This window comes from Dermochelys coriacea, chromosome 4 (assembly GCF_009764565.3).
Source record: "Dermochelys coriacea isolate rDerCor1 chromosome 4, rDerCor1.pri.v4, whole genome shotgun sequence".
Lineage (NCBI taxonomy): Eukaryota > Metazoa > Chordata > Testudines > Dermochelyidae > Dermochelys > Dermochelys coriacea.
Window position 1 is genome coordinate 27,843,689 of NC_050071.1, and position 27,698 is coordinate 27,871,386.

A 27,698-nucleotide genomic window follows, 5' to 3' on the forward strand; every position below is an offset into this window, starting at 1 on the left:
CCATCTAGCATTGTCCCGTCACATATCCCCCTCCGCCATAGAGTTGGGCAACTTGGGACGCCAGGCAGTATGCTTGTGACAGACCATCAGCGTTGCCATGGTGGCATCCAGCCCTGTGCCGTATGCGGAACTGGAATGGTTGGAGGGATAAGAATCACCTGGTGAGCCCTACATTCTTTTCCTTATTCCGCTGCATCCACTGGAGGAGTGCATGGTCCTCACAAGAGTAAATCGCCGGCCTAAGAGGTAATAACGCAGTGTCTCCATAGCCCATTTGACAGCAAGGCATTCTCTCTCGACTACTGCATATTTCTGTTCTCTTGGGAGAAGCTTTCTGCTTAGGTAGAGGATTGGGTGTTCCTCTTCTCCCACCATTTGCGACAGAACTGCTCCCAACCCCACCTCGGAAGTGTATGTTTGTAAAACAAATTCCCTGTTAAAGTCCAGGGCTATGAGTACGGGGTCATTACAGAGGGCCGTCTGAAGGTCTGTAAATGCCCCCTCTGCTGCATTGGTCCACTTTACCATATCTGGACCTCGGGCCTTCACCAGGTCCGTTAGGGGACTTGCCCTAGTGGCGAAGTGGGGAATAAAACGTTGGTAGTAGCAGGTACGGACCTGCTTCTTTCGGGTCGGCCGGGGCCAGTTTTGAATTGCCTCTAGCTTATTTGTTTGGGGCTTCACGATGCCCCTTCCCACAATATATCCCAGGTAGCGAGCCTCTGCTAACCCTATGGCGCATTTAGCGGGATTAGCAGTGAGGCAAGCCTGCCTTAAGGTGTGCAGTACTGCCTCAACTTTCTCCAAGTGGGTTCCCCAGTCTGGCGTATGGATGATATCATCTAGTATGCAGCTGCATAACTAGTATGGGGGCGCAGCAGCTTATCCATGAGGCGCTGGAATGTGGCTGGGGCCCCATGTAGCCCAAAAGGGAGGATGGTGTACTGGAATAGCCCATCCGGGGTGGAGAATGCTGTCTCTTCTTTAGCTTCTTTGGTCTGCCAGTACCCTTTTGTCAGATCCAGTGTAGTCAAGAATCAGCCAAATCGGTCCATCAGTTCATCGATGCAATATGGGGTATGCATCAAACTGGGATATTTCATTCAGTCGGCGAAAGTCATTACAGAATCTCATGGTACCGTCAGGTTTAGGCACTAGAATAACTGGACTGGACCACTGACTGCAAGAGTCTTCAATAACCCCTAATTCTAACATTTTCTTTACTTCGGCCTTGATTTCCTCTCTTTTGGCTGCTGGGATTCAGTAGGGTCTCAATGTTACCTTGGCTCCGGGGATCGTGCGGATATGGTGATAGGTCTCAGTTGTCCGCCCTGGTTTTGTAGAGAACACATCTCTGTTGCGATTAATCATGTCAGCTGCCTCGATCTTTTGGATCGGCGTCAAGTCGGATGACATCCTCACTTGCTCATGTAAGTTATCCTCCTGGGGAAGGGTCTCCTGCATGACTAAGCATGTCTCTCAATCATGCCAAGGTTTTAGAAGATTGATGTGGTAAATTTGCTACGATTTCTGGCAGCCTGGCTGCCGCATCTTATAGTTCACCTCTCCCACGGCTTCGATTATTTTGTAGGCCCTGCCACTGGGCCAAAAGTTTGCTTTCTGCTGTGGGCACCAGTACCATCACCCGATCCCCTGGTTGGAACTGTCAAAGCTTCGCTTGGTGGTTATAATGGGTTCGTTGGGTCTCCTGTGCTCTCTCCAAGTGTTCCCGTACAATAGGCGTAACTCAGGCTATCCGATCTCTCATCTGCAGTACATGCTCAACTATGTTCCTTCCAGGATTTGGCTCCTCTTCCCTGGCTTCTCTGGCTATATCCAATATGCCCCGAGGGTGGCGCCCATAAAGTAGTTCGAATGGAGAGAAACCCGTGGAAGCTTACGGAACCTCCCGGATGGCGAACATGAGGTAAGGCAAAAGGATATCCCAATCTTTCCCATCCTGGCTCACCACTTTCCTGATCATGACCTTGAGGGTCTTATTGAACCTTTCCACAAGGCCATCTGTTTGCGGGTGGTATACAGAGGTCCATAGGGCTTGTACATGGAGCAATGAACAGAGATCTTTCATCAGCTTGGACATGAAAGGTGTCCTTTGATCAGTCAATATCTCCTTGGGTAGCCCAACCCGGGCAAAGATCTGTACTAGCTCCTTAGCTATTGTCTTGGAAGCTGTGTTGCGCAGGGGAACAGCTTCCGGGTACCGGGTTGCATAGTCCAGTACAACAAGCACATGTTGGTGGCCCTGAGCTGTCTTCTCTAGGGGCCCTACCAGATCCATGACTATCCGTTCAAAAGGAACCTCTATTATTGGAAGAGATATCAAAGGAGCCCGCAAGTGCGGGCGAGGGCTATGTAACTGACACTCCGGACAAGAGGTGCAATATCGCCGGACATCTTCATGTACTCCTGGCCAGAAGAACCTCCGCAGGATCCATGTCTGGGTTTTCTCTACCCCTAGGTGTCCTCCAAACAGGTGACTGTGGGCGAGACTCAATATGGCCTTTTGATGTTTTTGTGGCACCAGAAGTTGTTGTATCTCTTGCTCCTGCATTTGCACCCCACGGTACAGGAGATCTTTCTTCACTATAAAGTAAGGTCTGGGACCCCGGACCTTCCCATCCACGGGTATCCCATCAATCTCGGCCACCTCTTTCCTGGCGTTATCGTATCTGGGATCCTCCGCCTGGTCCCGCCCAAAAGTCTCTCTCCCAGGACTAACCTGCCCAAGCTCCCAGGGGCTTGCTTCTGCTTCTTCCAATGGCTCGCCGCCGTCATGGCTGGGGGCAGCTTCTGGCTCACCTTCTGTGGTGGAAGTTTCTCTGTTGGCTGCTCGCGTCCATCTGTCTACTAGGGAGGTCTTCTGGCCCTGGGTCAGGATCCGGGTTCCCAAGGCCTTCGTGGCCTTCCTCTCCTTTTTTGTCTTCTGGGTCTTTCGGGGGGCTGAGAACAGATCCTGAGAAATCTCAGCGAACATCGGGGATTGACATTCCCCCAGTGACGAGTCACTGTCCTCAGGGTCCCCACCTCCCTCCAGCCTCTCCGGGGGGAGTAAATTACCAAACCCTGGATAGTCCCTTCCAATGACTACAGGATATGGGAGTTTAGGAACTATGGCCATGGTCACCTTAATGGGGTTTCCCTGAACCTCTATCTCCACTGGGACGGTGGGGTAATGGCTCACGGCCCCATGCATGCACGTCACTGCTACACGTTTGGCTTGTAGCAGCAGACTTTTTTTTTTTTTTTTAAACCAGCTTACCCGATATGAGGGTGATAGCACTCCCAGAGTCCACAAGCGTTGTAGTCTCTGCTCCATTTATCCTCACTGGCCTGGTGCAATTATGCAGGGCTAATGCGACCCCCGCGAGGTGGATAAGGGAGCATGGGACCTCCCAATCCCCCAAGTTACATTGCATAGGCTTCTCAGTGCTGGAACACTGTGCTGCTATGTGTCTCCACTGCCCACATGCATAAGAAAGCATACAGGGAGTGGAAGATGGGAGGGATCAGCAAGGAAAGCTACCTAATTGAGGTCAGAACATGTAGGGATAAAGTGAGACAGGCGAAAAGTCGAGTAGAGTTGGACCTTGCAAAGGGAATTAAAACCAATAGTAAAAGGTTCTATAGCCATATAAATAAGAAGAAAACTAAGAAAGAAGAAGTGGGGCCGCTTAACGCTGAGGATGGAGTGGAGGTTAAAGATAATCTAGGCATGGCCCAATATCTAAACAAATACTTTGCCTCAGTCTTTAATAAGGCTAAATACCATTTTGGGATAATGGTAGCATGACAAATGGGAATCAGAATATGGAGGTAGATATTACCATATCTGAGGTAGAAGCAAAACTGAAACAGCTTAATGGGACTAAATCGGGGGGCCCAGATAATCTTCATCCAAGAATATTAAAGGAATTGGCACCTGAAATTGCAAGCCCATTAGCAAGAATTTTTAATGAATCTGTAAACTCCGGAGTATTACCGAATGATTGGAGAATTGCTAATATAGTCCCTATTTTTAAGAAAGGAAAAAAAAAATGATCTGGGTAACTACAGGCCAGTTAGTTTGACATCTGTAGTATGCATGGTCCTGGAAAAAATTTTGAAGGAGAAATTAGTTAAGGACATTGAAGTCAATGGTAAATGGGACAAAATACAACATAGTTTTTACAAAAGGTAGATCGTGCCAAACCAACCTAATCTTTTTTGAAAAAGTAACAGATTTTTTAGATAAAGGAAATGCAGTGGATCTAATTTACCTAGATTTCAGTAAGGCATTTGATACCGTACCACATGGGGAATTATTAGTTAAATTGGAGAAGATGGGGATCAATATGAACATCAAAAGGTGGATAAGGAATTGGATAAAGGGGAGACTGCAACGGGTCCTACTGAAAGGCGAACTGTCAGGCTGGAGGGAGGTTACCAGTGGAGTTCCTCAGGGATCGGTTTTGGGACCAATCTTATTTAATCTTTTTATTACTGACCTTGGCACAAAAAGTGGGAGTGTGCTCATAAAGTTTGCAGATGATACAAAGCTGGGAGATATTGCCAATTCGGAGAAGGATCGGGATATTATACAGGAGGATCTGGATGACCTTGTAAACTGGAGTAATAGTAATAGGATGAAATTTAATAGTGAGAAGTGTAAGGTTATGCATTTAGGGATTAATAACAAGAATTTTAGTTATAAGTTGGGGACGCATCTATTAGAAGTAACGGAAGAGGAGAAGAACCTTGGAGTATTGGTTGATCATAGGATGACTATGAGCCGCCAATGTGATATGGCTGTGAAAAAAGCTAATGCGGTTTTGGCATGCATCAGGAGAGGCATTTCCAGTAGGGATAAGGAGGTTTTAGTACCATTATACAAGGCACTGGTGAGACCTCACCTAGAATACTGTGTGCAGTTCTGGTCTCCCATGTTCAAAAAGGATGAATTCAAACTGGAGCAGGTACAGAGAAGGGCTACTAGGATGATCCGAAGAATGGAAAACTTGTCTTATGAAAGGAGACTTAAGGAGCTTGGCTTGTTTAGCCTAACTAAAAGAAGGTTGAGAGGAGATATGATTGCTCTCTATAAATATATCAGAGGAATAAATACAGGAGAGGGAGAGGAATTATTTAAACTCAGCACCAATGTGGACACAAGAACAAATGGGTATAAACTGGCCACCAGGAAGTTTAGACTTGAAATTAGACAAAGGTTTCTAACCATCAGAGGAGTGAAGTTTTGGAATAGCCTTCCAAGGGAAGCAGTGGAGGCAAAAGATCTGTCTGGCTTTAAGATTCTACTCGATAAGTTTATGGAGGAGATGGTATGATGGGATAATGGGATTTTGGTAAGTAATTGGTCTTTAAATATTCAGGGTAAATAGGACTAATCCCCTGAGATGGGATATTAGATGGATGGGATCTGAGTTACCCAGGAAAGAATTTTCTGTAATATCTGGCTGGTGAATCTTGCCCATATGCTCAGGGTTTAGCTGATTGCCATATTTGGGGTCGGGAAGAAATTTTCCTCCAGGGCAGATTGGAGAGGCCCTGGAGGTTTTTCGCCTTCCTCTGTAGCATGGGGCATGGTTGACTTGAGGGAGGCTTCTCTGCTCCTTGAAGTCTTTAAACCATGATTTAAGGACTTCAATAGCTCAGACATAAGTGAGGTTTTTCGTAGGAGTGGGTGGGTGAGATTCTGTGGCCTGCGCTGTGCAGGAGGTCAGACTAGATGATCAGAATGGTCCCTTCTGACCTTAGTATCTATGAATCTATAACATCTATAATTGCTTTTAAATCACTCCCCTATCCCAGAGGTTAGGGGGTTTAGTCCCGGGACTCCCCCCACTCAGGCCAATCCCTTCCTTCTGGGATCCCTGCTGGTTTTCAGGGCCCCCCCCTTCCACCTAGGACTCCCCAGGGGTTTGGCTGCCCAACCTTCCAGGGTTGGGGTCGGGTGCTTGCTTCGAAAGGGGCCTTCCTTGAGTAGCTGGGTCAGTCCCCTGGCTGTCATCCATCTTTCTACCAGTGTTATCAAATCGTCATACGTGGATGGATTGTTCTGGCCTACCCATTTGTGGAGATCTGGCGGCAGTCCCCGCATGTAATGGTCTATGACCAGGATTTCCAAAATCTCCTCCGGCCTGCACACCTTGGGCTGTAACCACTTCTGTGCGAGGTGTATGAGGTCGAATAGCTGGGACCTCAGGGGTTTGTTCTCCCGGTATTTCCACTCATGGAACCTCTGGGCCCTTACCGCTGCCATTACCCCTACTCATGCTAGGATCTCTGCCTTCAGACGGGTATAGTCAGTGGCATCTGTGGCAGGCAAATCACATTTCTTCTCGGCCTCTCCACACAAAAAAGGGGTGAGGATGCTGTCCCACTGCTCCTGGGGCCACGCCTCACGCTGAGCAGTCCTTTCGAATGAGAGGAGATATGCCTCTACGTCATCTCTTGATGTCATCTTTGGCAGACAACCAGTGGCCCTCAGGGTTTGCGTCCCGTCGGACCCCTGGACCTGGGTAGTGAGGATCTTCAGCTGGTCCACCACCACCTCTCTCAAGAGAGCATGATCTTGGGTTGCCTGGCTCATCAATAATTGATTGGTTTCCTGCTGTAGCCACATAGACTCCTGTTGTGCCATTGCCTGAACCTGGGTGGCCTCCTACTGGGTTGCCGTGGCTTGTACCGGAGCTCTTACCACCTCCTCCATTGTGGTACAAAGCAAACAAACAAAAAACAAACCAAAAAAAAAAATCCAAACCCCCTAGTACACTTTTTTTTTTAAAGCCTCTTTTTTCCGCCACGCTGTGAACGAAATTCCACTTCTGACACCAGTTGTGACAAAGCTCTGTCCTTGCGTCCGTGGGTCCCGCGTTTCCTGGCAGATTTCACTAGCCTCAGAGGCTCACTGTGACCCTCCAGAAAACCCCTCTTTCTCTAGAGACAAAAGTCACAGTCTATGAACCATTTTCATCATAAGCCAGTGAGGGAGGTGAGGAGAAGTTATCCTTCCTTGCACAGTCTCTGTTGTCTCTCACTCTCAGTGATTAAACAGGGGGACAAAGGTGGGGGGGGAGCCCAGGCCCACCCTCTACTCTGGGCTCCAGCCCAGGGATCCTAATAGTATCAGCTATGGTAGCTGACCTTTTAGAAACATGACACATACAATTCCCTGGGCTACTTCCCCCACAGCAGCCCTCACTTCCTCAAGCTCCACTTCGCCCTTACCTCAAGGCCTCCTTCCTTGTGCCCGATATGGTATAAACTACTCAGCCTCTCCAACAGCACAACTTCCTCCCACAGCTCCTGACATGCACACCCACCTGACTGACTGGGAGGCTTTTAACTAGTTTCAGCCAGCCCCTGATTGGCTTCAGGTGTCCCAATCAACCTAGCCTTCTCCCTGCCTTCTGGAAAGTTCTTAATTGGCCGCAGGTGTCTTAATTGACTTGGAGCAGCTGCCATTTCACTTATCCTGGTACCAGGGATTTGTTTAGCCTGGAGCTAATATATCTATCTCCCACTACTCTTCCATAGCCATCTGGCCTTGCCCCGTCACACTAGAAAAGCTTTCTCATTAGCTCTGCCATCTTTATTAGAACATGCAAGTCTGGGAGGGACCTGTGGCATTAAGGGAACTATCAAGTCTTGGCTCTCACAGAGGCACAGACAAATACTTCCCTTCCCTTTACCAATCAGATTCAAGGCAGTTAATGAGTTACCAGTCCAGCACAGAAAGTACATGAAGTGCAAGTGTGACTGTCCCTGGATATTGAGAGGGGTAGGTATAGTCTAGAGGAGAGAATGGATACTGGTGCTAAGTCCTTCACTGAAGCCCTTTGGAAACTTTATTCACTGGCAGGCATTGCATCTTGATGCTGGTTCAGACTGGGGAGCAGACTGTCAGTGATGGTTCAAAAAGTGCTCTTCTGCTGTCTCACGGGCTGACTAGCCAACGGTCAGGTGCCAAGAACTGCCTTGTAGAATCTGCTGGAACATCCCAAGCCCATTGGGCAGCAAAGCCATTAGCTGAAGGAGTGGGTGAGGTGCTGGGGTAAATATTGGATGAAAGCCTCTGCAGTCAGGGGAGTAGAACCCACTTACTGCACTCCATTCCAAGTGCAAATTCCTGGAAAATAACACAGGGGAAACTCATTTCCCCAGAGGAAACGAATCCCTTGTGAAAAGGTCCTACACAGAGAGAGGAAGAGAAGGAACATCTGCTTTCCTCCATGGAGGGAGGGAGAGTGGAGAGTATGAACATGCTAGCAAGTGACTTGCTACTTATGAGACAATCTAAAGTATTTGTTCAGAAAATTTTGGCTGTTGCATAATTAGCCTATGGGTCTCCATACATCTGTAAATCCTCAAAAAACAAAACATACGTTGTTTTCATTAACTGGTGCGGTAGATTCACATACACTTGTCCAGCTTACGTGCTACAACATCTATATTATATTTTCCCAATGACATGAATAGAAGAATTAAGTGTCAGACTTCAAGAGTGCTCAGCATCCATATTGTGACCAGATTTTCAAAAGCATTCAACACCCAGCAGCTTCCTTTGAAAATCTGACCACTCATCTAAGTGCCTACATAGAAGCTCGTGGGTGCAAACCTCTTTTGATAATCTGGTCCCAACATTCTATGCCCAACACTTCACTGCAGCTTTCCTCTAATGAACAGTTATGATCTGAAGTGTCAGTTGTTGTTCAATTTGAATTTCTGTTTATATTTAACACCTTCCAAGCGGTTGGTGGGTAAAGGGATTGTCAGACAGAAAGGCAGTCTGATCTATTCACTGCCTTAGCAGAAAGATGACAGAACCAAGCAAGTATAAGGTTACATTGCATGTACCCATATACTGAACTCTGATATCTTGAAATCAAGAAATGTAATTTGGAAGTAGGAGTAAATTGTAACTGTCTCATGAAGCAGTTCTTGTGAAACATGCCTATTGCAGAGTCTAGAGGTAATGTTACAATAAGAATATTCAGATCACTATTGTAGTTATGACTAAAAAATAATGATGTTAAAGAGCTCAGTACATAGCTGGTGACTGAGACACAGTCCTGGAGGGGAAAGGATACAGATCTGGATAATGGGAGAGGGAGAACTGGAACAGAACCGACTGGAGAAAAACAAGGGGGAAAGGAGTGCTAAGCAAGAGGCACGGATTCTTGTGGGAATAGAGAGCAGAAATTCCAAGGTTTGTTTTATTCTACTCAAGTCTGAAGCTACAATTTGCCTTGTTTTTTCATCATCACACAGCAAGGAGCTTTTTTAAGAAACGTTAATAGTTTAAATACACCGTTAACATAAACCTGCACTGAACACAAGACTCACATCAAAGGACTTGCTAAGCCCACCAAAAAATAGAAAATTAACAATAATCCACATCTGCATGCAACATATAGTTCAACAGTCCTAGACATGAACAATACTATTTAGCCTATCTACTGTGATTTTTTTTTTTGCATAATCCAGTTAATAAGAATGGAATATCAGCCCAAACTCTGCGTTTTCTGTCTTGTCAGGTTATACCAAACTTTCATCATTTGTAAGTAAGTTTATACTTTTAAAACAAAAATTGAAAAAACCCCTATTTTAGGAAGAAAAGCAACTTTAAGGGCATGACAGTTGATGTGATAGAGCATAACTACCAAGACACTTTAAAGGTAATTTTTTTAAATGTCATTTTTAGCAAGTGTCTTTAGAAAGCAGAATTTCTACAAACAGTAGTTATTTTTGCATATAGTAACCACATTTTGAAGTAAATAAACTCAATTTAGTTCCATTTTAAAATAAACCATTTTTGCATCAAACCCATTTTTTAATTATGAATACAAAATATCATCTTGAACTTTTTAAAAATAAAATCATATAAACTAAGCAGACTGTCTTCATAACAAACAGAATTAATTGCTTTGGAAAAAATGCTTCTGCGCAAAAACGTTGGATGCTATATTTCAGCCCCTTAACACACATTAAAAGCAATTGATAAACCCTGGGAATTAGAGGGTTATAGTGGAAACACTTGTAGGCCCTTAATATTATAATGGAGAACAGGTATAGCTATCCCTATTTAATATAGGTTGATACAATGTAGCACATCCTATTTCAGTCCGAACCTGAAAACTGCCTCCAATACTGACTAGTACGTAATGCTTCAGAAGAAAGCAAACCACCACCATTCCTTCCCTTTTTTGTGCAATATTTTACATAAGGGAGTGAGGAGAAGGTTGAGGGGCAACATCCTTTCTGACCCTGCACGAGATCAGCATAAGCCCTGGCGATTTGATTATGCTTAGTTAATGCAATTACAGATGTTACTAATGATCAAAACACACAGGGTTCCAACTGCATGTGGATAGAGGGAGCCAGGATGTCAGGAAATACACACCGTGGGAACTCTGCTCCCAACATATGGTGGGGGAATGCGAGTTGTGGATGGGCAAACTGGGGGAGTAACAGGAGTTGACAGGTTCACAGAATTACTTGGATCCATTGCTCAGGAAGTGGGGAAAAGGAGCAGCGGAATCTCCGGGGTGGCTGCAGCTCTGAGGTGGCAGAAGCAGCAGCAGAGTGACTCTCCTGCAGCTCTGTTCCTTGAGCTGTGTGGATGCCTTCCCCCAGGGAATTCTCCAGACATCAACCCACTTAATTCAGGCTGTGCTCCGAGTAGCGAGATTTGGCCACAAGAGACCCTTTGTTCTCATACTATAGGGCAGCGTGGAAAGGAGCGACTGATCAGTTGCTTGTGAACCCTTCTTAGTACCCCACACTGCACTTCCATCTCTAATTCTTCCTCTTTTTCCAGGTACAGTAAACCTAGGGGCAGGTTTTTAGTTTTGGTTGTTTTGGTTTTTTGGGGCAGGGTAAGTGGTTAGTTTCAAATCCTCTCCCTGCCTTTAACTTTCTGCATTGCAGACCTCCAGACTGCTTCAATCTCTGTTAAAGGTGAAGTCCCAAAAAGGGACTCTGCATTCAACATGACAGTGGATGTACCAGTCATGAATGCTATAGAAAAACAAAGCGTTTTAGGTATTTGCTATTCCGTTTGTAACGCACCCAATGCTGAGCTGCTGCTTCTGCACAGTGCAAAGACATCTTACAAATTCAGAGTCAATGAAATTATCTTACTAGGTTTTAACCTGTGTATTATCTAGGGTGACCAGATGTCCCAATTTTATAGGGACAGCCCTGATATTTGGGGCTTTTTCTTATATAGGCTCCTATTTCCCCCCCACCTGTCCTGATTTTTCACTTTCTATCCGGTCACTCTAGAATTATCTTATTCTCAATTAAATTTCATCTGAAATTATACTGCCCAATCCTGTTGAGGGATTTAAATCTGATCGTTTTCATAATTCTTCTTACTGTTTACTAATCAAACCTACCAGCTTGCTATCCCTTCCTCTAAATTAGTAAATATACTAAACACTGATGCCAAAACAAAGCCATGTGGCACCAAAGTATTCACCTCTCCCACTTCCCTGGAAAAGCCATTTATCAGGCTTCTGTATCCATTTACAGAATGAGATTTTAAAACAAGCTTTTGTTCCTCACACCATGATTCATTATTTTCTTTAACTGCAATTTGCAGAAAGACTTTGTCAAAAGCTTTCTGAGAAGCCAAGTAAACTATGTTCACCAGGTCACCTTTAGATAATATTTTATTAGCTTTCCCACCCTCGACACATCAGAGCAGACACTATGGTGGTCTGACCAATTACGTTCCTTTCCCACCCCCCCTTTTTAAACCGGGCCTTCATTTTAGTGGCTTGGATTTCTAAGGTATTTGGTTTGTCAGTGCAGTGACACTATAATAAAATGCTAACTGTACCTTCTTTACATGGCAGATTGTTGGCACATAAGCGATACCAAAGTTTAAAATACCTCCCTGTGACTGGATCCCAGGGCCAAAGTGAGACTACACTGTGGTGAGCCTCAGCATGTCCCTTGGCTCCTATTTTAAAGAGAGGAACCATTGTAGTGGCTTTCCACTCCTTGAAAGCAGTAGCTGTTTCTAAGGGCCTAATGCATTTCTCATCAGAATTTACACTGTTTCTATACGTTACTTCCTTCAGTTAAGCATCCAGTGCTGGTGATTTACTGATCTTGAGTTTTTCAATTTGTGCCCCAACTTGCTCCTTGAAGACTTCAATCTCTGCCAAAGATAATCTGATTTCCCATTAAAAAATGCCTTTGGAATAAAAATGAATGGAAACAAATTCATTTCAAAATTTCTCTTCTCTTACCCTCATCCTTCTTAATTCCGCCCTGTCTCTTTGGTGGCACATGGGGATCAACTGTCACATATGCAGTCTTCTAGTTTTTAACTTTCTAAAAATATTTACCTTTATTTGTTCTTCAGGTCACCTTTTGACTTCAAGTTTGCACTTCACCTAACGTAGTTTAGATTTCAATCTATATTCTTCAGGTGTGGGATTTCCATTCACTTAACCTGCCTTTCTACCCTTTCCTTCAGCAGGCATTAACCCAACTCTCTCAGAAATTTCAAAGTTCATCCTCCCTGTGCTGCCCTAGAAGATTCACCCTTTATTAAAATAATATACTTAGCACGTGCTCATGTAATGAGGTGATGGGGCCATATAAGTACAGTACCTAAAGAGAAAGTTATGTTTGTAGCGCTCACTGTTTACCCATTAGTGCTCCTAAACCCACTTTGTATTAATCCTGCATATTAAGAGTAAATTGAAAGATGCCTTCTCCCTTTTTAAGACTCCCAAACAAGCTGACCAATAAACAATTTGTTTATGACATCAAACCGTTTCTCCACATCCTGCCCTAATGAGTCACTCAACTGAGTAATGATGCAGGTAATTACTACTGTATCGAACAGATGTGTAACTTACTTAACCCTCATTTACCTTAGAAAAGGTTCCTATATGCATATAAAACAAAACAAAAAAACCCAGACATTCTAGGATGGGATTTTCAAAAACATCTAAGAGATTCAGAAGCATAAATCACATTGAAAGTCAATGCTAAATTAGGCTCTTTTGAAACCCCCCACCCTAAACGCTGGTATAAACAATGCACCTCGTTCAATAAAACAGAAGGCCAAGAGGGGGTATCATTAAAGCAAGCATATTCAAAATCATTACAAAGTAGTAATGTGTTTAAGCAATGCACTGTTCAAAAGGATTGTTTTCATTCCACTAGGTGTGTCCAAGTAGAGAAAAGTTAGCTTATGTATCCAACAGCATTGTCAAAATAACAAGTCTGACAAGAGTGAATCGTATCAGAGAAAGGTGGGCGAGCTTTAACCTGAATTCCTTTCTTGCCCCTTGACATTATTTCACTGTCTATTTTAATAGTGTGTAAGTTATACTAGCATCCGTTTGCTGAACTCCCAATGGCTTTGTCTCTCTAAGGGTGGTATAATTGAGGGTGGAGTGTATTTCTCCTTGACGTGGAACATCCCAAGCCAAAAAATGACTACTTTGGCTCTCAGCCCTCTCAATAGGGTTTAAAAAGCACTCATACCCAGATTTCCTGATAGATTTCATCTAAAAATGTGGAGCTTTTAATATTACATAAGAACAGCCATACTAGGTCAGACCAAGGATCCACCTTAACTCAGACGGAATGAACAGAACAGGACAATTATCAAGTAAGCAACCCCCAATCTCCCAGTCCCAGCTTCTGGCAGTGAGAAGAACACGTGGCGCATGGGGTTGTGTCCCTGATAGTGTTGGCTAATAGCCATTGATGGTCCTATCCTCTATGAACTTACCTAAATATTTTTTTAGCCTGGTTATACTTTTGGCCTTCATAACATCCTCTGGCAACGAGTTCTACAATGCAATAGTGCATTGTGTGAGGAAGTAATTCCTTGTGTTTTAAACCTGCTGTCTGTACATTTCATCAAGTGACCCCTGCTTCCTGTGTAATGCATAGGGGTCAATAACACTTCCCTATTCACTTTCTGCCCCCCATTCATGATTATATAGACCTCTCTCACATCCCCCCTTAGTCATCTCTTTTCCAAGCTGAACAGCCGCAGTCTTTTTAATCTCACCTCATTCAGAAGCTGTTCCACGCCCTTAATCACTTTTGTTGCTCTTCTCTGTACTTTTCTCCAATTCTTTCTAATACATCTTGTTTCAGATGGGGTGACCAGAACTGCACGCAGTATTCAAGGTGTGAATGTACCATGGATTTATATAGCAGCATTAGGATATTTTCTGTCTTATTATCTATCCCTTTCCTAATGCATAGCTGAAAACAACTTTAGGAGTCATGCTAGCACTGAAATACAGTATTACCTGGCAACATCAAACATACCAGAAGTCCTGCTTTTGTGAGCATACGTAAACCCACAAAGATCCCACGCCTCAAATCAGACCAACTAACTCTTTGGGAATGAAAATAAAATGATACCTTCCCCACAACCCTCCCAAGTAGTGCTCTTTACTCTAATTATACATGGCTTTGGAAAAGATTACAGAGGACAGCAGGAGGGCTAGAGAGTGGGAGATGAGCAATTATACTGCAGGTGGGGCCACCTGCCCCATATCCAAAGAGGCAACCAGGTCACAGATGAATTAGCATTGGAAGAATATTTCCAACACACCCTTCCATCTCCCACTTCTTGAACATGCCAAAATTCTACAAGTGGAGACAAGCCACTAAAAAGGGGACAGGAGACATGGAGTAGAGTTGATCAAGCAAGTGCTGAAACGGATGAACCCAGAAAGAATACTTACAAAACAAAATCCACTATTTATCAGTTTATTCTTGTAGCACTGTTAGAACAAAGCCTTTTAGATTAATAGACTCAGATGTGGTATTCTCTCAAGCATTAGTAAGTTTTCTGTGCACCATGTCATACTCTGTACCTCTAAGCTACCTTCCTCTCAGCTTTCCCACATAAAGAACATATGTTGTATGCATCATGCACGTTTATAAAACAGGAGATGGTTTGAGAACTGTGCTGCTGCTCAGAAACCCACCTTAGACCTTCAAGTGACTAACAGAGTCAATATATTAAATTACTGGAAACCGACTACGGTCTAATACAATATTAGTTTGATATTGGCTGTGTGTGTCTGGGGCTATATTTTACTTTGGGGGAGGTGGACTCAAATTATCTCACCTTTTTGTGTACACATGCAGGGCAAGTTACTCTCAACAACTGTAATCAAGGTTTTTTTTTTAACTAAATTATAGAAACCTATGCTTTTTAAAACACTGGTTCACCTAGTCATTTATCTCTTTGCTTCAGAGGAGGAAAAACTACACTACCCTGCTCCCCATTAATACAGCTGGCCAAGCACAATGCTGTATGGAGACTTTCTTCCTGACCATCTTTCAGTTCATATCCCCTTAAGCAAGAAGTTCAACTGCCCTTATTTTATGTTGCACAGCTACCAACGTTATTAACGATCAGAAATGATGCGGCCCTTTAAAAAGGTTTCCTAGAGAATTACAGAAAAGGAAAGACACATGCTGCTCTGAAGGTCAGCCATTCAACTCCCCTAGTTATATTTAGTGTACAACAATAAAAAAGTGCAAGTCCTAAAGCAACTGTGTGCGAGAAGCTCAAAAACAGGTTGTAGAACAATGCTGAACTACAGAGGTTTACATGGTGCGTAGAACTGCAGATCTATGGAAACAAAACATGCAACAATGAAAGGAAGCCAATGGTATAATTATAAAAAGAAAAGGAGTACTTGTGGCACCTTAGAGACTAACAAATTTATTAGAGCATAAGCTTTCGTGAGCTACAGCTCACTTCATCGGATGCATCGGTATAATTATAGAGACTGTACAAGCAATTTACTGAAGAGGGAAAAAAATTATACAATCCTGCAGCAAGTAATCTAGCATTTAAATGGGGGATTGGGGGAAGGAAGTGAGGACAAGTTAACACTAAGCAGTTATGCCACAAATACACGTAAAGGGAAACAGAGGTAATGCTTTCATTCAAATAGTGTCAAGCAGGTAAGTCTGCCAAACATTCACTAAATTATCACCTTGTTGAAGAAGAGAACCCCTTTTTAATTTAAAAATTTAGCCATTTTGAATTAGCATTATTATTATTAGTTTAGCCAGCAAGAAGTAATAGTTGACAATGGCTAGCCAGCTGCTTTATAACAATGGCAGGCTTGCACCATTACAGCTGATCATTATTTTCCATTTAAAAAGCCTTCTACCCCGTCCTCACTCCCTAAAACATTTAGTCACTCAGCCATTCCACATCAGGCTGAAGTTTGCCATAAGCCCAGTGAATGTATGGATGTTCCTATAAATTGATTTAAGTTGATTAAAGGGCAAATTCTCTCACCTTAGTCCCACAAATTTCAACACTGGGCACTTCTGAAAATCCCACCCATGTGTTATTCCTACATGAAGAATTCAGTTAAGATTGTGCACTTCAGTGCAATGTACTGTTCAATGTCATAAATACTGTGCAGAGACACTCCAGTCCCCACCACAAAGACAATCCCATACCACAAATCACTCAGGAATTTAAGGATATCATCAAATCCTTCCCCAAATAGGAACTCTACAACCACATTCCCCACAAACCTGCCCCCAGGACCTTTTACGTACTTTGCAAGAGACACAAACAAGGGAACCTAGGTAGACCCATCATATCTGGCTATGGCACTCTTACTAAAGGAATATTGGGAGTCACGGAAAGCATCCTCAAACCCCTCACAGACAAAGGACCGGTCTCCTCCAGGACATAACCGACTGCCACCAGAAACTCCACAACATTAACCTCCCCCAGAACACCATCCTTGCCACCATGGATGTCCTTATACACAGACATCCCTCACCACGATGATATCACTGCCTGCCTCAAATATCCACCCCAAACTCATCCATTTCATCCTCACTCATAACGACTTTACATTCAATCCAAAAAAATGGGAACAGCCAAAGATATTAGGATGGCTCCCCAATATGACAACTTTCTCATGGCCACCTTAAGGAAGAATTTCTGGGCAAATGCAGCACAAAACCGACAGCATAGCTAGATACATCAATGATATTTTTATCCTCTGGACAGACAACCTAAACTCCCACAGATTTCCACCACATCTTCAACCACTACCACCCCCCCATCCAGGAAACTCTCTCTGGAACATCCCATACCAACATCATCTTCTTGGACACCATGGTCAGCTTCAGCAATGGAACCCTACAAGAAGCCAATGGATCACCACACTTACCTTCACAGAACCAGTAACCACCCCGACACACCAATAAATCCATTATCTACACTACAGCCAGCCACTCTCATACCATAGATCATGCTCTGAGGAGAAAGTCCAGGATACACATCTTAACATACTTAAAACTGCCTTCACCAAACAAAGGAACTCCTTTAGTGAAGTGGATTGCATCATAGAACGGGACACCCAAATACCACCAGAGAACCTGATTCAATACAGAGAAAAACAAAACCAAAAAACCCTCCTACCACATAACTAAGTTGTCACCTACCACCTCATACTGAAACCTATATGGGGTATCATTAAACAATTAAAGCCCATACTCGATTGGGACCAAATCCTGAAAGAAATCTTTCCTTTAACCCCCTTTTCTGGCCTTCAAACAACATCCCCCCCACCCCCCAACCCGACATCATCAGAAGCAACCTCCCCACAGACCAGACCCACCTACTCAAAATGATAACACATCCTGCCAGAACAGCAGACAAAACTAGCAGGCATATCTCCCCACTGCTATGAGGATCAGTTCCCCTCCCACCCCCACCTCTGCGAACACCCTTTTAAGATCCATGTGTCCTTCACATGCCTATCATAACATGCAATGCAGCTCATTCAGTGCACTTAAAACACTTGTATAACATCTATGTGGGTGAAAAAAGACAATCACTACACTCTCAAACAAACTCACATAGAAAAAGACAAATACACCATCATCACCCTTGTGTATGTGAAGCAGAAGTGAGGTTCAGGTATGCAGAGTAGCAACATGATCATATGGAAGTATCCAGCAGAACTTGACAATTCTGTTGGCTTCTCCTTGCTGAGATAAAACAGTTTAGAAGAAAACAAGGAAAAAACTGTGTTTAGATTATAACTTTAAGATGTGGCCTTTATCTAGAAGAAGCTGTGGGAATTAATGTGTGGGGGAAGTCTGAAGTGAAGTGTCCCATCCCCCTCCAAAAAACACCCCACAACCACCTCCAGAGAAATTTCAAAAAGGGCTCATTTAGAAATGGTTTCTTATGATAAAAAGTCACTAAATATATGTGACCAAACATGTATTGGGCCATTAAATGTGTTAAGTTTGGAAACTAGTTTCAAATCATTAATGAGTAAAATGTGGGGAATTTTAATACTACCTTAGTACAAATCTCAATGCAACCTTAACTATGGAGCTCCTAGAGTACCTCCTTAACACACAAAGCATCTAGATTTTGGCAGCAGCTCCTCTGCAGGTTTTTGGCTTTTACTAGAAAAACTGGTTCACAAGAAAATAACCAGATGTTCTTTTTATGTAATAATCTGTTTAAACAAAACACCAACACATTTCAATGGATGTTTCCATAGTGATACAAATTTTGCCCTAAGTGATTAATCCAGTGTTCCATAACATGTACGGTAAGCCTAGAGTCTGTGCATTATTGTATGTGCAATCAAATGCTTCTTTACACAAGTAATGTAAACATACTATAAACTACTGAGATTCTACACTGGCTGCTAATAACTGGATGTTGTAAATGGCATGCACCATAAAAAAAAAAATAGTAGCTCATGGGTAATAACTGGATGAATCCTACCCTCTCGTTCACTCAGGCTGGAGCAATTGTAACAGTAAGTCAGTAAGCCAGAGAATAGGGCACTTCACTTGGAGTCGGGAGACAGGTTCTAGTCACAATTCTACCCAACTTGCTATGTGAACTTGGTTAAATTAAAACCTCCTTGTATATTTGTTTGGGGGTGAGAGGGCAGAAACAGTTTCAAACTCTTTTTTTGGGGGGGGTGGAGGGGGAATACAGTTGCTTGTAACAATGTAAGTTACTGTACCCTTGGTATAGACTGTTACTGTTGACATGCCACAAAATTTGCTATGGTCACTATCCATGCTGGTTAAAATTAATCTAGGTTGGAAGAGCAACCTAGATCTTCCCTGCCAGATGCTCAGCTACCCTTTTTCTACCATTTCAGTGTGTAGAAATCCATGGCTGTTAATAACTGAATACAATATTCTCATTTCAAGGAAGAAAATCCTCACTCCCACACACCCCTTTTTTTGGGGGGGGGTGGGGGGGAAGAAGCAGTAGAGGGGAGCGGATACACACTGACTTAATCTCCAGCTTTTCATGAATGGCTCATTCATTCACAAGCGGAATATTATTACACCACTAGACAGCCCAGCACCATCCAACTAGCTGAGGCAATGTAACAGACATTTTATACTATTTTACCTACCTAGGTTTTCATATAGTGGCCCTCATGCTGGTAACCACGCATGCAGTAACATGAACATACACAGATGTATTGTTTTCCTGCTCTCTAACCCCAGACAGTGGAATTTTGGGGAGTGGTATTATATGAAAGCAGGGCCAAAGGCACTGAAGTTTGTGGTTATTCTGGTCTCTTCTGGTAGCACGTTGTACAGTGTGAGCTAGCTGCTGAGAGGGCTTTGTCTCCTGCTCTCTAGAGTCTTACCCTTGAGCTTGACAGTTCCATTGTTCCAATGAAATGCAGCTGTCATGGGAGGTCGTGATTGTATGGAGGAAGGCTGCCCCTTTCACAACTTGAACCAGTCCCTTGGAGGGCTTTTCAGAGGAGGTCAGACTCCTTAAATTTGATTTCTGCATTCTATGGAAGCCAGTGTAGGGAGGCACTGGGGTGATGTGCTCTAAGTACAGAAAGGTTGCTGCATAAACAATCAGAAACGCGTAGTGTTTCATTTCAATACACAGTATTGACTGGACATGGGATAGTCTGCGAGGCAAGCATAGGTAGAAATGGGAGCCTTTTTTTTTCCCTCTCTCTCTCTCTCTCTTTCTGCACATCCATGGCTACTTGAGTATCCAGGAGCAATGGAAGAGTCCAATCTATTGCCTCTCTCTCTCTCTCTCTGGCAAAAACTACTGGCCAATTAGCAAACAGCTGAGAAAATCACACGACCACATGGCCGAGAAATAAAGCAGCCTCAGCACAGGCTAATTACAAAACTCACACTGCATCTACCACATCATTTATTTCCACACCTATTTCATAGGATCTGACATCACTTGGAATTTATCATTTGGGTTAAACAATTTCAAAATCCACTTTCCCTCACGAGACACACGCTTCTCTAGGAAAAATAAACGAGTGGGCAATATCTGATATATTGACTTGGCAAAGCAGCACAGAGAAGTTTGCAGTGTCACTACCCACACTGTATTTGTTCTATGGATAAATAAAGGAATTCAGCACCCTAGGCTGTCAATCCAATGCCTTTTACAAGAGTTAGATAAAACTAAAGATTAAGGTGATTAGTAACCCTCTCTACTTAGACTCACTTAGTAACTTTTACTTTAAAACTAAACACACACACACACACACACACACACACACACACACACACACACAAAATACACAAGTGACTGAGGGAAATGTATCACAAGACCTTATATTATGGCATTTACCACAAGAAACATGTAGAATAATAATAGCACACAGACCCAAGCCCTCACGGAGGAGAAAGCAGTGCAGTAAATTGATAATGTCTCTTTCACTGAGAGGCTGTGTGGTCTAGCAACGAAGTACACTGAACTAAAATTCAAGAGATAGGGGTTTTATTTCTCGCTTTGCCACTGACACTCTGTGTGATTTCCTGATAAGTCACTTCAGTTCTCTCTGAGTCTGTTCCCTTTCCTTCCATCCATTGTCTATTTAGGCTGTTTCTCACTATGAATTTGTACAGTAGCTAACACAATGCCCTCCCACCCTTTGGGGCCTCTGGACAATAGCTTAATATAAATTATTAATAAACATGGGTTCGAAGCCTGGATAAGAGAACAGATATTGGTCCATGCTCCAACAAAAAGAACGGGGGGGGGGGGAAATCACCACACAGTTTCAGTGGGTCTTTATTCAGAAGTCAAACAGGATAGGAACAGCATGGGCAACGACGCATTGGGATGGAGATAGAGCTACGACGATGACACTTGAATGGCAGCTGCTCAGGCTTTTGCATCCTTGAGAACTAAACACAAATACAAAGAAAAATTTCACTTCTAACACTTTATGGATTCCAAAGCCTTGGAGAGTGAAAAACTAAAATAAATTAATTACCTTTAACTCTGGAGAAAAGTACGCCTCATATTTGCTTAAGAGGCTTTGCTGTGTTGCTAATGGCAAATAAATTAAAGCTTTGTATCCTGTTAATTTTCCCCACCACGATTTCCATCAATTATAGTCACAGAACTGTTGTGCAAAAATCCCTCTCAAGCCTTGTCTGCTGCACAGCTGTAAGGCATTTTAAGCACCACTGCAAGCTCTTGGTATGTCTGTAACTCAACACACATCCATGCACATGCACCACACTCACATGGTTGCATTAGCACACAGGCATTCACACGACGGTTGTTACTGCGCTTGCTCTGAGCAAAGCTAAACACCCCGCTGTTCACCACCTTTTCACCTTACACCACACTGTGCTAGTCAGCAAGTGCTGGTGCAGCTGCTCCAACAGAGTATATGGTCCTCTTAGCATGTAGTCCTACAATGCTCCTACCTCAGCCTTAATGTAATCAGGCTAATGGCTGTGTCACCTGTAAAACCATGCAGCTGTTATGGCAACACAGGCACATACAAGGTAGTTCTTGGCTGACCTCTGCTCTGCCCTGCGCTTCCCTCCACCCCAATATTCAAGACATGGAGTCCTTTTACATGCAAATTGAAATTTATTTCAAAGCCTTAGAATTGTTATTGTATATTACAAATAAAACTTTCTGAAATTTTACTTCATAATAAAAATGTTTTTAAATATACATATGTTTCTATAGACCTGTTTGAGCACAATAGGTCTTCAGCTCCTGAGAAATACAAGCCTTAGAGAAAGGACAGTAAGCGTTATACACAAATACCTTATGGTGACCTGAAGTCTGCATCAGAGTGAGACAATTGCCTCTCCCAGATTCCTTGAAAACACAAAAAGTAATATCATTAACAACCAACATTGAAACTTAACGGGATTAACCCATTCCCAGGTACATCCTCTAGTTCTACTTACCTCCCCATGCCTGCCCATAACCCAGTGGGGCTCTTCACTGTCTGTAATTCCCACAGGGCCATCAGTGCAGGAGGTGGGGGAAGAAACTGGCATGGTTTTGTGGAGCTACCTGGCTTGGATCTTATCCCGCCAAACTTAGGCCCACACCATTCTGTTCTCAGTACTCTGCATGGGATGAGAAGAAGGGGGCGGGGGGGAAGCTATGTCAGCGAAACAGCCAAGAACAACAACATATCAAATAAAAGACATATCAATAAAGCTCCTTACCTCCTCGAGCACCACTTCCCCCCACAAGCAGAGCTCTTCACAATAACCTCCAGCCCTAGAATCATTCAGGCAGTGGCTTGCAACTCTTCACCATGGCATCTTCAGAGCAAGCAAGAAGGCTTAGCAGAAGCTCCTGAATCTCACAATGTATGCCTGGCTCTTCATGCAGGTCAAAGCATCCATTGGAACAAACCAAGAACAAGAACAGGTGCAGTCATATGTTCTCTATACCATAGGTATTAAGCACTTGCTCCAGGAAACTGCACCAAGACTTGTGAGATAGGCTCTGCAGCACTTTTATCACGTCCTCACACATTACTACATGCAAGCCCCAATGGTAAAATTCTGTAGTTCAGGCAAAGCTAAGAGGTTGCTTTTAAATGAGTTGCACAGCATAATTACAAAGCTACAGGCTTCTCTCATGCCCTTCTCCTCCTCTCCCTCTCTTCCCCCCATACCCCACCACTATATGAAGGGTCACAACTGTCTTACTCTCTCCCTAAATGTACTTAATTCTCTTGAAATCTCCACTTCTCTCTCCCGAGATTTACCACTAATTTAACTTCTGTTTCCCTCTAGTTTCCCTCTCCTACTTACATGCTCAGTCTTCTGACAACATTCTCCATTTCACTATGTCTAATTCACCCAATAACAAATACCGCTGTTGTTGCATGCATTCAGCAAGGACAATGAAAATAGACTAGCCATCTTCATGTTCATTTGCATTCAGTTTCTTTAGTAGTGCCTTGAAATGACCCTTTGTACAAGTCATACCCAAATGACCTACTACATTATAAATATTCTTGTTTGATATTTGGAGCATTTTTGTACGAAATGTTGGAAACTTAGTTCATTAGCATAAAATATGTACACCCTTGTCCTACTTTTTGTTAAAGATATTCTTAAAATTCCAGCCCTTTCCCCTTTTATAGCCTCCTGTCTACAAAAGAACAAAGCTTCAGACATGCAGCACCCTCCATGCAATTACTGTTCTCTACTAGACCCCAGCATTGGTTTCCTAGGAAACAAGAAAAAAAAACCATAAAAATGTCTAGCACATTTAATATGCAAATGAAGTAGGTTACACCAGTCATATTTCACTCACTGGTGTGCAGGATCATTTATGATGATTTGTGGCTTGCATTTGCTGCATGCAATTGGATTTGGGGCAGTTATGGCAGAAATAATTATCTTCCTCGACAATGCTGTTGCACAGCTTAGTGCTGGCTTAGAATAGGTTAAAAGATCAGGTTACAAGTGTGGAAATGGAAGATTGTTTTAATGCTAAAATAATATACTAATGACTAATGTTTCTGCTATCTAGCTAGATAGTTATATAAACCCCTCATATCTCTGTAGTGTTTGAGAGAAGGGTTACAACACACACGGTGAAGTACAGCAAATAATAAAAACCCTGATTCTTTTTGTCAAATACCCCACCAAATATTCTGCTCCAGTTCCCACTGTGCTCATCTATTCAGTCTGTAGAATCCATAGGAGCAACTGACTTCTAAAAGCACAGAGGAGGACAAGTAGTTAGAGCACTGCAGTAGGGCTATCTCAGAGCAAAGCACCAAGGAGTGGAAATGAAAGAGATCAAAATACTCTGAGCAATAAACACCCTCCGACGACCGGGATGTAACATTGCCGTCAAATACACAAGCAGTTGCTTACCAGCCTGCATGAAAAATGGAAAGAGGCCAAGTAAGGGCGAGTGGGTTTCAGTCTACAATAAAAAACAAATGTGTCTCCAAATTATCACAGACTGGTATAAAAGAGGAGTAATTCCACTAATTACAGTGGAGTTATATAGGTGTAAGAGAGGAGAATCGGGCTGTGTCAATGCAAGAGACGATTGTTAACTGCTGGTTCTTCATTTTTATACTTGGCCTAAAGTTAGAACAATAGGCTAGGGAGAGAAGCAGAAGTATTTATGCCACAGAGTGCTAATTTAATGTAATACCTGCATCATTGATGTTAAGAGGCATATGACATCAGCTACCAAATCAAGGCACCCTAAGTTCTAAATTCAGTATAACTGCTGTCAGGAAGGCAAAGAAAAATCCCACAATTAGTCCGTTTTGAAGTCATAGGAGAGAATGTTTACCACTACAGAGAAGGAGGGGAAAAACCCAAGGTTTTAAAAAGGATAGACTCAAATCAGGCTGACAACGTTAACAATCAACCTAAATATACTAGTATAATTTTACAGATTAGTTACACGATGTAGTGATGCTCGCTCTCTCTGGCTCTGAACTGCTATATAAGTACTGCATTCACTTTGGTGTACACGAATTAGAGAGAGAGTAATGACAAAACACTGCAACCATGCTTCGGAGTAGGAATGCAGATTCTCCGAAGCTCAGACTACTTATTGCACTGTTTTTACACCAGACAGAGGAACAATCTTTGCTCATTGCCACACTGATGTTTATAATTACAGCTCACCAAGCATTTCTTGTGTTTGAATGTTTTCACTTGCTGATTCTCTAACCTGCAAAAAAGGCTTTGAACCTGGAAGACAGACAGACACGCCCTCCTGAACTCTGGGATTTTGTTTAAAACATGAATACAGGAAGAGCAAGAGGATACAGATATATATGTCTGTTTCCTCCACCCCACTCCCACATAATAACACAAGTGTAAAGTATGCCAAAAGTTCAGAAGGACACATTGTTAAGATACGCACTTCTGATTGTCCCTAAGGACATGAGGAAATGAAATCATCCAGCAAAAGATCTGCACAAAAAACTTATGACCCCCACAATGAAAGCCAAAAGGTGATGTTTATTAAATCTGCATGTAAGTATAATTCAATTTCAAAACAAATATTTCATGTCAGCTCACAAATATTGGGTATATCAACTTCTCATTGCTTTCTAAAAGTTGCTCTTATCCTGTTCTTGATCAGTCCCCACCCCACATCCACCCCTCAACCTTAAAGTTTAGTTTACTAGTTCTTAACTTATTTCCAGACACACCACAGCTGCCTACATTTCCACGAAGTGTGAACTATAAAATTCCAGAGAGAGTTTCTATGTTGCTTTGTCAATTTCACCAACATTTCAGAGATACCTTCTATATGGCCCCCTAGTTTCTGTCTGAAGATACTTTACACTTGTGGTGATCTGTATTTATCAGAATCTTATCCTCTCCACTGCACCCAGAACCCCAGCATACACCTTTTTTGGTTTTTGCTTGTTTTCTAGCAAGAGACAGTCCTCACTACAGAGCCCAACACATACTTGGCACAAAACGTTTTGTGGACTCTTTCTGTGCATCCTTGTCAGTTACAACTTTTTAATTGTGCATGAAGTTTTAGTAAATACCAAACTAAGAAGAGAATAATTACACGGACACCAAGGCTTCCTTGGTTAGTGATAACATTCTTTTAATCCCACTGGAGAAGAGGTAAATTCTTTCAGGGATATTCACACACAAAGTCCAGGTAAGAATTTCAAAAATTAAACTTCTGCTCAACTTCAGGCTAAGAAAAAGACTGAGGGTCAAATTCTGCTCTTACTTGCAACAGTGACTATCCAGAGGAATTTTAGTTCAAACGAGTTACTCTGCCTCTCTCCACACCTTAGCAGAAAGTCCAGTTCAGAGAACTGCCACAAGTGGTACTGACTGGTATTTGTTACCAGGAAAGAGGTGCCAAAGATTGAATAGAAATGAAGACAGAAATACCCTCCCACTGCTTAAAGGCATTTCCTCCAGGACAGGGCGAAGGCACACCTGAAGGGCACTGTGGGGAAGCTGGGTCTCCTGCTGCCTATGCTGTGTGTGTTCTGTGGATAAAGAGAGGACTTCGGCTTCCAGAATTGTCCATCTGGCTCCACTCGCCAGAGCTACCAACTTACTGAAGCAAAAAAACACTATACATTTTTCATGATGTTCTTTTCTGCATAACCATTTACTTACATAACACTTTTCAGAGTAGCAGCCATGTTAGTCTGTATTCGCAAAAAGAAAAGGAGTACTTGTGGCACCTTAGAGACTAACAAATTTATTAGAGCATAAGCTTTTGTGAGCTGTAGCTCACGAAAGCTTATGCTCTAATAAATTTGTTAGTCTCTAAGGTGCCACAAGTACTCCTTTTCTTTTTACATAACACTATCCTCCTGACGCCACACATAGATAATGCTGATGCTTGGATAGCTCTGTCTGTATGGCTCAAGTCACAAGACCCCCAACCACAAAGAAATTAAAGTAAATTATTAGCAAGAATATCTTTCGTGTAAGCGTTTACTTACAGTGAAGTCCTTCTTCGGTGTTAAGCTACAGTTTAAAGTGGGGGGAGGGGAGATAAAAAAAAAAATTTTAATCCCAATTACGCTCCTTTGTAAATCTATGAAGAAGGAGAAAGGTTTCATTTAAGATTATATTAATTAGGTTTTATTTTTAGGCTTTCACAAAGTAGAAACTATTATGAGCTATGACCTAAATAGGCAAGAGTTTGCATACTTAATATACAGATGCCCACTGGAAACACTGCTAAAGCAAGTCTTTCTTGATTCCAGACTCTTAGAAATTAGCTGCAGTAAGAAACATAAAAATGTTCAGTTCTGGAAGCTGCTCAGACCCACTTGGTGAATTCTCTTGCCTTCTGGAGAACAAGAATTCTGCAACGTCATTACTATTTGCCCCAACTTCTCAAGCAATAAAATAATTCATTTTCTAATTTTTTTTTACCCTAATTATGGATTTTCCTCAGGCAATTTTTTTTTTTTAAAAGAGTAAAGGCTGTTATAGCAGAATTCTAAGTCTTGTATCAAATATAGAAGTTTAAGTCAGAATAAAGGTCTGCCAGTTGTAGTATGTTCAAATGGAAGTGTCATTTATGGGGTAGGAAAAAAACCAGCAACTTTTCTATGGGACTTTTGAAAATAACCCTGTCAACTTAAATTGAAAAAGGTGGACTTTTCTGAATGTTTGCCTATTATTATTACAACCACCACCAAAGAAAACTATAACTGAAGTTCAGTTGAGGTTAACCCCCAATACTATTGCATTCACTTGAAGTTTACATACTTCAGCACAACAGGAGAGCATTCTTCAGAGCTGACCAATGTATCAGGTACAAGGGGCAAAATGCACCCCCAATGGTGTCCCATGTAGCTGCTAACAACCTGTGGAAATATTGTTGTTTCCAAAACAGCAAGGAAGCA

At 42.6% G+C, this 27,698-nt stretch overlaps 1 protein-coding gene across 6 annotated transcripts in view; it reads right to left on the reverse strand.

Annotated features, from left to right (window-relative positions):
- The window catches only part of TSPAN5 (tetraspanin 5), a 137,636-nt gene that overhangs the window by 81,124 nt on the left and 28,814 nt on the right, over positions 1-27,698 (reverse strand). For 4 of the 6 annotated variants that reach the window (XM_038400669.2, XM_038400663.2, XM_043513664.1 and 1 more), the window contains 2 exons: positions 22,261-22,425; positions 22,115-22,168 (listed from right to left, as the gene is read on the reverse strand). The exons of the other annotated variants lie outside the window; for them this stretch is intronic. In XM_038400669.2, coding sequence (XP_038256597.1) covers positions 22,115-22,168; positions 22,261-22,353 — 147 coding nt within the window. In that variant the 5' untranslated portion in view covers positions 22,354-22,425. The remainder of the gene's footprint in view (positions 1-22,114; positions 22,169-22,260; positions 22,426-27,698) is intronic. 6 annotated transcript variants of the gene reach the window in all.